General features: G+C 29.4%; 1 protein-coding gene across 1 annotated transcript; it reads left to right on the top strand.

Moving 5' to 3' along the window:
• The first annotated feature begins 11,681 nt into the window (after nt 1–11,681).
• On the top strand, nt 11,682–12,550 carry LOC133672936 (PLAT domain-containing protein 2-like). Its single transcript, XM_062093510.1, has 2 exons — nt 11,682–11,815; nt 11,915–12,550. Exons 1-2 carry the CDS (start codon nt 11,750–11,752, stop codon nt 12,365–12,367), a joined length of 519 nt encoding a protein of 172 aa, XP_061949494.1. The 5' UTR covers nt 11,682–11,749; the 3' UTR covers nt 12,368–12,550.
• The last annotated feature ends 1,391 nt before the right edge of the window (nt 12,551–13,941 follow it).

Below are 13,941 nucleotides of genomic sequence, written 5' to 3'. Positions count from 1 at the left end.
ATGAAAATTTGGTGCTAAGACTTTAAAGGCTATTAGTAAACCCCTGATTATAAAAAATAATAAATAATAAATAAATAATTAGGGTAATGGAAAATAATTAAAATTGAATTTTAAGGGGAAAAATCTTTAAATATAGTTAATCATTAAATTAGACCGAGATAGGATGTATAATTAAACGAAAAACACCTGAATTAAATTTAGTGGCATTGTAGTAATTATAATGACCTTGGAATTAATATAAATAGCTCACTTGGCTTCTTGAGGAATCCAAGTGCAGCCGACCATATTAATTTAGAAAGGGGAAGGGAAATTCTCCTATTTTCTTAAAAAAAAATTCTCCAAAAATCACAAGAAAACACTTAGGTTAAAGGATTAAAAGGAGTGTTTGGGTAATCTAGGGAGGCTATTTGTATAAATGATGGTAATGCAATAATCATGTTTTTGACAGGGGATATTACGACGACCAGAACTCAAGGCGTAAAAGGATTAGGATCAACATGTTAGGCTAGTTGGTTTTCCATTTCAATGCTAAAAAAAGAGAGAAGAATTTAGCAATATTACGTTGTGGTATTAAATTCCTTAAATTCCATAAAATATATATAAAAAGTATCACGAAGTTAAGGGAAGGGAAAAAATAAAGTATGACTTTAATTGTTGTTCATTGAGAAGAGGTTAATGATATCTGCTAGACTAATACCAACATTTTTTAAGGAAGTATTATGGACAAGAACTTGATTAGTCGATCCAAGATTTTGGCAGCTAATGATGTCAATAGGGTTTTATTGATGTTAACATTTAACCTAAAAGATGGAATGAAATAACATGGAATGGACTTGATTAGCCTTCTAGATTATAAGGGCTAATGATATCAACATGATTGCCTTGGTATCGACATTATCATATACTTGACTGGGTGTTTCAGATTATAAAGGCTAATGATGCCAGTAAGGTTACACTAGTGTCGACATTACTTGAAAAATTAATTAGCTATCCAAGACATGGGAGCTAATGATACCGAGATAAATAATATCAGCATATCCTTGATTAGTTGTCCTTATGATAATGACTAATGATATTAATTTGGAATTGATATTGGTATTGATTGGTTGACCCAGGTTATCGGTGAAAAAGGACATCAAAGTGTCTAATGTCGAAAGATTACATTTATATACAAAGAGTTAATGAAAAGAAATAATATTATTAATTTGGTTTGATAAGAAATAATGATTTGTACCTTCTATTGTTATGATTGAAAAGGATAAACTTGATATGTGAACCTCATTGAATATGTTTATTTACAGGTTTATCTCACACAAGACAAGAGTAACATTGTAGTTAGAGTTGTACCCATTTTGGTATAAATTAGGTAGAACTTTGTCTAAAATGAACTTTAAATGTAATTATAAACTAATGTCTTCTATTAAACTTTAGTGTAATTATCTTGTATTTACTCTATATTTTTTGGTTAAAAGTATTTCAATTAATCCTTACTATGTATTCTTTTACCATTGTTCCATAAATTACTAATAAAATTATCTAGAAACTACCTTCACTCATTAATGTTAATGTTCATATTTCTAAAAATTTGGAAATGATATAGATAAACACATATTGTTAAAAAGAAACATCAACGTGCTTAAAAAGTCATTGTTTGTGTGATGGTTGTTATGATTATGATCTAGAATAATTGGATCAGGTAATTGAAAAAAAAATTGTGATATATTAATGTTATAAATATAAGAAAAAAAAACTCTACCAAATATTTATAACCCTGGTTTTTTTTCATAATTTATTCATGATAATTTGTTGAATTAGATTTTTCAACATGGGGTTGTTATACTATTCATGTTTCCATATCATGCCAAAAATATGGCATGGCATCATTTTCATAAGTCAAATGATGGGTTTATGATACACCCATCTGATATGGGAGGCATGGAAGGAATTTAATAATGTCCACCCGGATTTTATTTGATCTATGAAATAATCAATTAAGGTTATGTAACAATCGATTTAATACATTTGGCATATCTTTAAATGCATACTTTTGATGGCCAATAATTATAACTATTTATAATCTACCTCTTTAAAAGTGCATTACCTACCCATTCATGTTTTTGGCAATGGTGATTCTTAAACCTAAAAATCTCGAGGAAAATCTTAATGTTTTTCTTAGACTTTTGATTGATAAGTTGAATAAGTTGAGATATGTTGGTGTTAAAACCTATTATATATATAGGAATGAGAATTTTCAATTAAAGGCATTTTTAATGTGGATTATTAGTGATTTTCAACTTATGGCATGTTCTCATGTTATTTTATAGAGTATAATAAGGTCTTTGTATTAATACATAGAGGAAAATCTACTCTTTTTTATTGTCATCGATGATTCTTGCCCATGAATCATCCATATAGTATCAATCAAATAAGTTTTGAAATGATTAATTGAAAAGCTCCCTCCTTTACCTTGTTGATTTGGTTTGAAAATGTTATACAAAGTGTTCGAGTTAACTGAGAGACATATTAGAAGTTCTTCACATAATAACAAAGTTCATGGTTTTAGTGTTAAACACAATTGGGTAAATAAAAGCATTTATAAGAGCTTTCATATTAACTTACAAATTTAATTCATCATAGTCTTGATGTTATGTATATTGAAAAAAATTCATTGACAATATTTTTTATACAGTAACAAAATTGTCCTGCATTAATTTAAGTTTAACTAAATTTTAAATTATGTTATGAATTTTATTTTTATTCAACCTTTATTGCTGATAAAGTAGTTTAGAATATTAATATATATGGTTTTCAAAGTATCCACAACTAATTAATTAAAAATTGAGTAAATCTGGAAAACAAAAAAAATGATATGAATTAATAAATAAAAAATTCCATAGCAACCAATTAAAAAATTGGTGATCCAATCACTTAACCAATTCAATTGGTTTAAAGGACTGGACATGTGAAGGAGTCGGTTAGATAAAGTAGAATCGAACATGGAGAACGAAAAAAATGGCACCAAAATTATGCAAAAGCCATTCACCATAGATGACTAATGGAGTTTATAACAAACAAGATCTTTCCCAATAATGTGCTTTCTATATAGTATATTCATTCGGCATGCATGTAGCTAGATTTATCAAGAAGCAACGCCCTTTAGTACTGTGGTGGTGCCACAGGTTAGGCTGTCTACGGAATGGTCCCATACTTGCGATACAAGAAACAGATCTTTAACACGTGTGACAATGTATAGATTAGCTGAACAGGTCCCCGCCTTGAGGATCGAGCCACAGCAAGGGAACACTTGTGTAGTTTGTCCTAGAACGGCATGACCACATGTTTATGTTTTTTTTATATAAAAAAGAAACAGCAGTGATCAAAAATATTTCTGCAAAAACTTGTTCGAAGCAGTTATTGGTCGGATGTGCCAAAAGCCAATGGTCACATGGATTCACATGTGTCTAAGATGCCCTTGTTTCGGGGAACAAATGAAAAGTGCCTATGTGTGCATGGTTCATCACCAAATTTATGAATTTTAAGGATGCCTGAAGAACATTGAATATGGAGAAGAGAATAAATTAATGCAGGTTGTGTTCATTATTCTTGAGGTGTGTTCATGCATGTTGTTCCAATTAATTTTAATAGAAGGTCGAAAATATGGAGAGTACTGTGCTTATTGCTCATTGAGAGAGAGAGGGATTATATTGTACCTAGAAATGAGAGGAATTAAAATAATTATTATTATTTTGCACAAGTTTTTGTCAAAAGGAGTCTTAATTTATTTGTTTATTTGTTTGGCTTGACTTTTATCTTGGGAGACTAGTAATGGTCATTGAGAGAGAGAGAGAGAGAGAGAGAGAGAGAGAGAGAGCAACGTGTATAAATGACAAAATATAATTAGACATTGATCCCAATAAAGAAGGAGCATATTTTCCAACCAACCATGAGCAAGTGCGGGCAAGAAAGAGGTTGGGGAAACCCTTCTTTCCAATATTCCATAATTACCAAGTTGTAAAGCATTTTGTGAAGAGAAAAGGAGGAACAAGCCTGCTCAAAAGTTTGCATTGTCTACATAGCTAATGCTCTTTTAAAGTTTCCTTGCTTTAATCAAGCACTTTCTTCGAAGTACCACTTCCTTTAAGCTACTTGCTTTACTAAAAAAAAGTGAAATATCCTGTACAGGGCACAATAATTGTCTACTTCGGCGATTTCTTTTTGCTGTTAACTATAATCTTTTGAAGGAAAATGACTCAATACTGAATTTAAGATGTTATTACTTGTAGCTGGGCACATGGAATCAAATAACATCCATGCTTAGAGGAAAACTAGCTCACCTTGTATATAGAATTCTTAACTTGTCTTAGGATATCTATGCTTATCAAGTAGCCCGGAGAAGGAAACAAGGAAAAAAAATCCTTGGTTTAAAGTTTCTTAATTATTAAGTCTTATGTGAGAATGACATCAGAATTACTCAGAATTACTCTGATAAGACTTTGAAAGAGGGCAACTCAATCAACCATTATTAAAGCATAATTGTGCAAGAACCGACCTTCTTTTTATGTATTTATACACAAAGGCTTCTTGATAGATTCTTATCAAGGCTTTACAACATTTATCTCAAGATCAAGAGGTCAAAAATAAATTCAAGACCTCCTATAACTCTATAAATATCACTTTAAAAAAAGAGCTGAAAAAGAGAAAGATAAGAGACCAAAAAGTGAAGACGAAGAAAAATATTCATAAGAATCTAAGTGTAAAGATCCAAAACTTAACATAAAAGATTTTTCAAGCTTTGAAATGATAGTAAGTTGAAGAGAGATAAAACTTTCTAAAGAAAAGCAAAATAAAGAGTAGTTGTTTTAAGTATATTTTTTTTATTCAAAATTAGGTCCTTGTGGCCTGCTTGAGGTGTTTTTTTATTGTTTTTTTTTATGTTTACAAGTATAGAAAAGAAGTTTGAAATGCTCAATAAATAATGTTGTATTCACCTTCTTAATGTATTTTTTTTTACTAAGGTTTTTATTAAGTTTTCTAATGTTTTTGATATAATAATGTTATTGTTTAACTGATTTATAGTGTTTAGTTTTTATTTAATTTAAACAATGCATGTTTAAGAAAGGATGTTCTTCCTGGTTGTGTTAGGTTTGTTCATGACCAAAATGAGTTTAGAAAAACTAATTTTGAATCCATATTACATGAAAATATAGTCTATTTAAGTTTATAGCTTTTGGATTTGTTACCTCATGCATGCTTTTAATGTTTTGATGTTATTTGTTAGTTTTTTAGATTCAAACATGTTTATGCATGGTAGTGTAACATGTTATGATAAAGAAAGCATGTTTTATAAGCCAAAAATGCTCATTTCTAGGGCTTGGAAGTGTTGAGCAGTAGCTGGGTTTTTGTTGGGTTTCTGGGCATGTTCTTCATGTTCTTGGAAAGAACATTATATTAGACCCTTGATTCAAACTAGTTTTGATCTATTTATTTGTACATAATTCTTCTTTATGCTTGATTAGTAAATAATCTAGAACTTAATTACATCAATAACAAGTTTTTGATGAGTTTTAATCAGAAATTTAATGTGACAAAATCATGTTTTCAACGCTTAATTATTAATCGTTGCATAATTTTCAACATATATATATATATGTTTGTTATTTGACTGTATCTGGTTTGATTTGAGTTTCATATTACAGGGTTGGGTCTGGGCATGTTCTTGGAAAGAACATTACCTTAAACCCTTGATTAGGACTAGTTTGATCCAGTTAAATAATTTGTGCGAAATTGACTCATAGTGAGAGATAATAGGAACAATGATAGGTGCACTCTATGCTATGCATGCACCATTTATTTATCAATTCATTGTTCATTTAAGATTATTAAATCCCACATAATCTTATTCATAAATCTCAGAATGTATAAATTTTAAATATCGTTATCTCTATAATATATGCACATCATGCTCTTTATTTTTCCCTTTACAATTTTAACGTCGGTTAATGTCGGGAAGATGGAAAACCCAATCAGAAAATTGTTTTCCTTTGGGAACTATATCGATAAACGGCCGTTGTTTATGGAGGCCATGATATTTTTTCTTTCTTTTTGATCTTGGCTGTTGGAATGCGGATGTGTCAAAACTACAGTCTGAACCCATGGGCTTCCAAATGGGCCCATCCTTGCCCTAAAATGAACCGTAGTGGTGTGGTGTATCTTTGTGCCCATCAAATCTTTTTATCCTTCGTCTCAAATCTGACTACTAATTTTGAAGGTTCATAGAGTTTTAGTCGTAGAAGTTGCAGAAGCCTCGGATTCTTATTATTTCATGTGTTTAAGGCCAGCGTACAACTACATGATTCTACTATTCAAGAGTTTTTTATTTTAAAATTAACGTGAATATTCAAACTAGTACTTACCTCAACTAATTCTACTATTTAAAAAACGTTTTCATGTGACCGCATTTGGCTTTCTTGATAAAAGACTACAGAATTTTCCAAATTTTCTCGTTTATTTACATTAAAAATGATTAATAAAAACATATTTTCTAATTGCAAATAATATAATTTTGTTTTGAGGAATTTTTTTATATTGGGTAGAATATAAATTTTAAAATTTGTAAAAAAGTCAAAAATATTATATTAGTTGTTGATGATTATATCAAATTTCGGTCTTTTAATTAGTATATATTTTATTTTGAATTTTTTTTTTATTTTTGTTCAATTATGTCTCTTAGAATTTGATTTAAATTAATTTTTTTATCAACTCTAATCCTTATTTTTTTATTGTTATTTGTTTTTCTCTAATTGGTTTTTAATTGTAATTTTTTAAATTTATTAGATTTGGTCTCCATTCTTTTGATTGTTATTTATTTTATTTGAAATAATTTATAAAATTAATTTTTATTTGAATTTTATCATCTTTCAACTTTTTTATCTGTCAAATTTGATCCTCATTCTTTTGATTGCTATTCATTTTATTTAAAATAATTTATGAAATTATATTTTTTTTAATTTTACCCTCCTTTAACTTTTTTATCCTTTATTTTTTAGTCTCTATTATTTTGATTGTTATTTGTTTTTTTTAAATAATTTATCAAATTAAAAAAAATTAATTTGATTCTCTTTCAAGTTTTTTTATATGTAGTTTTAATTCTTATTCTTTAAATAAACTTAAAAAAAATAATAAGTTATTTTTCAGTTTAATTTTCATGATATAACTAAATATTAGAATGTATTTTTAAATTTATTTTCCATGACACTATCAAATATCAGAAAATAATCTACTTTTTATGAATTTACTTTTCATAAAAAGCACTTTCTAATAAATAAATTTTTTTAAAAAAAACTAATTTTCAGCCCTCATGTTCTCTGTAGGTTTATTCATTGCTTTAATCAACTCTTAAATTGTTCTTTTTAATTTAAACAGTGATTGGAACGGGGATGTTTGTTCTTTCAAAATTTAAGATTGTCGATTGGGCTTGCAAATTATTGGTAGCCCATCCGTTATCCATTATCCATCAGTCCATCAAAATATTAGTGGCCAGCGCCTTACCCAATTTCAAGCCCAGGTCCACCCCAATCTTCAAGAGTAAATTTTTCAAGATTGACAGTACTTTTGGAAGGAGATTCAAACCTGGTTTTACCTATAAATGGAGGGGCGGGGGGGAGGAAACAGAAGAGGACAGAGCAAAAAGAATAGGGAAAACTTTCAAGCTGAAAAACAAAAACTTAGCAAGTTTGAGAGTAGTAGCAAAGGAAAGGTTTAGTAGGGAAGGCATCAGGAGATCAGTACAACCTGATTTTCGAGGTATGATTCTAGTTTCACAGTTGCTATGCTATGACAACATCGCATGTTGATTGGCCTGAGGTTATAGCAGAAACATGGTGAAATTTCTTTGAATCCATATCCACGACACTGTTATTGTATTCTTATCAATCAATACAAGTTTTTCACGTCTTGCTAGGACTATGTAATGTATACTTTCTTTCTTAGATTTGGGTTTTTAAAAAGATTGATTTGAATTTTATTTGTCTTTGAGTATGAACACAAAAAAAAAAATTGGTTTTTTCCCACAATTGTGTTTTAGTTCTAGTTGACTGAGTTGTTCAATTTTAAAGCTTTGTCAGAGCAATTCTGATGTCATTGTCACTTAAAACCACCTGAAATTGGTAGACGTTGATGGGGTGCACATCTTTCATTTGAATCCAAAGTTGCTCAATTTGAAAGTTTGTAGCTTCACATTTATTTGTTTGAAATTGCCAACTCGATCATCCAAATCTGTCAGAGCTAACTGGGTTGCCTAATTTTGAGGTCTTGTAGGAGTGATTCTGATGTCAACATCACCTAAGACCACCTGCAGTTGATAGAAGGGATGCATATCTTTCATTTGAATCCAGCCTTACTCAATTTGGATGTCTGTAGCTTCACATTTATTTGTTTGAAGTTGTCATCTTGATCATTCAAAACTGCCAAAAACAGAGGTCAAGTCGACCGAACGACATGTCATTCACCTTCTCTTCTTTAAGTATTGAACGGTGCGTCGTCTAGGTGGCATTAGGGTTTTTAATTTGGGATTTAATAAATTTCAATTAAGTTTTTGTTCTTCCAATTGTGGCACAAACACAATTGCCTCTAAACTTTTAATTTCTTGTAATTTCACTCCCGCTAAACTCAATTGTCATTTCCTAAGTTGGCTGTCTTTTTTATTTTGGTCATTGGTTCTGAATTTGTGCATTTTAACCCTCATTTGATCAAAAAACTTTCAATTTCTTTAATTTGGTCCTTGAATTGGTCAATTTCAGCCCTTACATTCACACACCATTTCAGTTTGGTCCTTGATTTTTGATCTCTTCAATCAAGTCCTAATTGTCCATCAAACTTCAATATTATGCAATTAAGCCCCTAATTTGACCAAATTAAATCTTAAAAAATAGAATTTGACTCCTAGACTTTAATTTCTTTCAATTAAAGCCTAAATTAACTTAAAATTATCCTCATTTACGCTGTGTTTGTTTACTTTGAGCTTTTTGTGTTTGCAGTGCAAAAAACACAGTAAGGTGTTTAGTAACATACTAAACTGTGTTTTTTACTATGAAGCCCACTAAAAAATTGAGTTTGAAACGCAGTTTTTGAAAAGCAATTTTTACATGCTTTTGTAATTGAGTTTCATAAAACTCTGTTTGTTTTTGCGTTTCAAAAGCGCTTTTGAAAAAATTTAATTTTTTTTACTTTAAATTAATATTTTTTATGTTTTCATATTATTTTGATGCGCTAATATCATAAATAATTTTTAAAAATAAAAAAATTATTTTGATACATTTCCAAGTAAAAAGCATTTTGAAAAACAACCGCAACCACATAACTACCAAACATTTTATTCATGTTTTTTGTTGCACATAAACCTCAACCACAATTTTTACCAAACACGTATTTAACATCTAACCATACTTTTTTAAAACTTATTTTTTTCAAATGATAACCACAAAAGCTACCTCAAAAATAAACGTATTTTTATTTAATAAAAAATAAGTATAAGATAATATAAATTTATAAAAAATTTAAGTTTAAAGGGTTTTTATTTAAAATAATATGTTAGAAAATAATATAAATTATATTTTAAAATTTTATTTAATAATTTAAAATTTTGAATTAAAATAATTGTTTTAACGTGTTGAAATTGAATTCATTCTTGCCGTGGCAAATTTGGTCACCCAGCACAGAAGCGAGGCCAGACCTAGATCTACATGACCAGCAGATTTGTTTTTGACCCAATAGTTTTTATTTGTGCAAGTTTACAGATTAATCTCATTTCGGTTACGATATAGCCCATCTAAATTTGATATCAGATGACCTAGCTTGGGCATCTCATCAATTCTTAGAGCGTGTTTGACAGTGTGGTTGCGGGTACTTTTTAAATAGTTTTTCGTGCCGAAATGCATGCCAATAATATTTTTTTTATTTTTAAAAAATTATTTTTGACATCAACACATCAAAACGATCCAAAAAGTACAAATCGCACTCGCTTTTAGTAAAAATAAAAAAATTCAAATTTTAACAAAACACAGATACAAACACACCTTGCTCTCACGCACGTCGATGAGGGCCCTGAAACCCTGGACTCTTTCAAAAGTTCTTTTTTTTTATTCTTGTTCTTCGAAAAACAAAGGTTACAAGGGACGGCCATTAAATCTTTTTGCTTTTTATATTACATCTTAAAAATGATTTTAAAAATAAAACTAATAGAATAACAATATATTTTAAGCAAGCAAGATGATATAAAGATTAATCTTTTTTTTGACCTAATCTACAAATGAGTTTTAAGTTTCGTTTGGGGTCCCTGTAGGCTGTAGCTGCAACGTCTGGAACAGTTGGAGTGTGGAGGAGATACACGGCCACACCCTAATGTCAAAAGCCAAGAAGTTGGAGCTTCTTGGGTTTTCCTTTGATAATTTATAATTTTAGTGCTGGAAGAACATATATAAAAAATACTGAATAATTTCTTAACGTATAAATTTCAAGTTTTGACATAATAAATATGTATTTTTTATTAATTTTAATACAAACGGTCTTGATGAAATCATATAATTCTCCATCCATTAGCTTAAATTAAGGATCAAGAGGCACTGTAATAGTGACCAATTTGCCACCTAAACTACTTGTTTCTTTGACTTAGCCATTTTGCTACTAATTTGCCACTCTTCTCTGTCAAATCACAAAACTCTCTCTCTCTCTCTCTCTCTCTCTCCGCGCTAAAAAATTGAAGAAGATCCAACCAGAACAATAATAACAGGAGTTACTTTTCATCGTTGTTTTGATAGACACTTGGCAAGGCTAATCCAGTGATTTCAAATGAGCAGACGGCTTGACTTTGAGAGAGCGGAGGGGACAGATGGCTTGTTAGATGATGTAAAACGTTTCCCATGTCTATTATTTGGAAGATTTTGCAGACACCATGTGTGAATCATAGCCTCTATTTTAATGTTGATGATAAGATGTGTGCCATTATAGTTTTTTATACTTCAAATATTCTTACCTACCCTTTCTTATTTTGTGAAATAAATTAATTGCTATTTATGACCACATATATTACTGTATTGTATGAATTAAAAGAGCATTATGTAAACATTCTTCTAACTAATTAATCATCCGGGTCATGTTTACTAAACTTGGTTAGTGAAGGGACAAGTCTCGAGTTATACAGGTTAACTTGAGTTATATTAATTGACCTGAGTTAATTCTAAAAATTTAAAAAAAAATTAAAATTCTAATATCTCACATAAAAAAATTAAAAAATATTTAATATGAATATATATACACACACAATCTCAAATTTGGGTTTTCAATTTTATTTCTTAATTGATTCTATATTAAATAATAAAATTAAAAAAAACACAATTACAAATAAAATCTAAAAAATAAGAGTTTACTTAAATTAACCCTTTAAACATTATTTTTAAGTCATAAAGCTGAAATAACATAATATAAAATGAACAAATTAAATCATGAAATCTAATTTTTATCGAATTAAATATTAAAAAATAATAATTTAAAAAATAAAATATTATTAAAATAAATAATACTCATAAGTAAAATCTAATAATAATAATATTCACATCTGACGAGACAGCTACAGAGCAACACACCGCAAAATTAGACAGAAATAATAAATAGACAATACCAGCCAAGCATCACTATATACCTACCCAATCAAGCCTCTTCATTTCCACACCCTGCCAAAAAGAAGTCAAAAAAAATGTCCCTTAACACTTTCCTCCTGTGTCTCCTCCTCCTCTTCTCCTTTTCCGTCATCGCCCTTTCTGTAAGTTGCCCTCTTAAAACCACGTAATACCATCTACATCCCTTCAATTATTTTATCTCTAAACAGTTTCTTCTTCATGTTTTTTCTGATCTCTTGCAGGATGAAGACTGTGTGTACACACTCTACATAAGAACAGGGTCCATCATCAAAGGTGGCACGGACTCGATCATAAGCGTGAGGTTCTACGACAAGTATGGTGACTACGTGGGGATCTCCAATATTGAAGCATGGGGAGGGTTGATGGAGCCTGGTCACGACTACTTCGAGAGGGGTGATTTGGACATTTTCAGCGGGAGAGCGCCGTGCTTGAGTTCACCGGTGTGTGCCCTGAACTTGACCTCTGATGGGACAGGGTCAGGTCATGGGTGGTATGTTAACTACGTGGAGGTGACTAAAACGGGAGTCCATGCTACTTGTTCACAGATGAAATTTACTATTGAGCAGTGGCTGGCTCTTGATACTTCGCCTTATGAGTTAACTGCTATTAGGAATTATTGTGATTATCATGCGGATGATCGAGCTAAAACATCTGCTGGTTTAAGTTCTTCTTAGTTTTTTTTTTAATTATTATTATTGTTGTTGTTGTTATTATTATGATATATTGCTATTAAGAGATGTCTGTTAGTTTGTATGTGGAATTGGATCAAAATTTCCTATGATGATAAAAATGTTGTTACAATGTTGGCATCTGGCATTTGCCGATGTTTACTAGATAATTGGATTTGAATTTGATAATTGTTTTACTGGTTAATTATGTTTATTTGAATTAATTAAGAGTTTTGCATTTATCAATATTGATGTTGATATCATGCTAGACTTCTACGAGGGTAATGGCCGACTTAATATATAGTTTTAAGCTACATATATAAAAATAATTTGGAAAGTTATGTATATCTGCATAAATTATATTCATTGTCGACCACTGATATAATTTTTAGTTTTCTTATGAGGTGTAGAGAGTTTTTGACCGTAGATCTCTTGCGATATATATCACAGGGATCATTATTTTACTAGTACTGTCATTAAATTAAATTAAAATTAAAAAAAAACTATGATATAATTAAGAGAGGATTTATTATGGATTTTCAATAATGAAATTATTATTTTATCATTTACTTGTTTTGGGGATAGAATATATAGTTTTTGACAAAATAGTCAAAAAGTTATTTAAGAATTCGACGGGACAATAAGGTCTAAAATCACTTCATTGTTCTTACAGGTAAACTTCTCTAAGCCTTCAACTAAGGGCTTAATCATCTTTTTTTTATCTTTTAAACCGTACAATTACTAATTTAATCTTCACAGAAATAAATATTAGCATTCCATGGCTTTTTGATATTTGACTTAATTTAAATAAAGTTAAATTATTCATATCCTTCAAATTAAATAATATTACCCTTTCAATTTAAGGATGGTTTTATCTTTTACATATGATTATTTTATAATTATTAGTTTTCATTTAGGATGATTGGGTCACTTGTTAAATAAAAAAAAAACTAGAGATACATGAACAATAACCATAAGGTTGAGACAACATATACAATGTTGTCTAATAGTTGTTGTATGTGGCTTTTTTTTTTTTCATTCCTCGATTTTCATGTCAGATTTCTAAAATTTCAAAGTAATTATTCAATTTTATTTTTCTTTAAAGTTTGGTCTCTATTCTTGTAATTATATTTTTTTTATTTGAGATAATTTATAAAATTAGAAGTTGTTTTCAATTTAATCCCTTGTTGATTTTTTTTATTTATTAGATTTGGTTTCCGTTCTTTTAATTGCTATTTATTTTTATTTAAGATGGTTTTTGAAATTGACTGTTTTTTTATAATTTTATCCTTGATGTTTTTTCCTATCCAACCTGATCCTTTTTTTATTTCATTTTTTTATTAAATTTTTTAAATTGATTTATTAACAACTCCATCCTTCAATACTTAATTGATTGAATGTTTAGCATCTTGATTGAGTTCGAATCTAAAAGAATGTGGGTTTGAGAAATTAGGTTCACTTAGATTTGTTTGGTTTTTTACTTCCCTTTCTTTAAACTTTTTTTTTTAGTTTTATCTTTCAATAATTTATTGTTTTTTTATTCGCTTTCTAGGAGATTTTTCAATCATTGTGAAAAATAA

Source organism: Populus nigra, chromosome 14 (genome assembly GCF_951802175.1).
Source record: "Populus nigra chromosome 14, ddPopNigr1.1, whole genome shotgun sequence".
Classification (NCBI taxonomy): domain Eukaryota; kingdom Viridiplantae; phylum Streptophyta; class Magnoliopsida; order Malpighiales; family Salicaceae; genus Populus; species Populus nigra.
This window is presented reverse-complemented; position numbering and strand designations above follow the sequence as displayed.

Coding starts and splice junctions, on each gene's coding strand:
- LOC133672936 (XM_062093510.1), top strand. CDS start 11,750: ATGTCCCTTAACACTTTCCTCCTGTGTCTCCTCCTCCTCTTCTCCTTT. Junction 11,816..11,914: donor TTTCCGTCATCGCCCTTTCT/GTAAGTTGCCCT, acceptor GATCTCTTGCAG/GATGAAGACTGTGTGTACAC.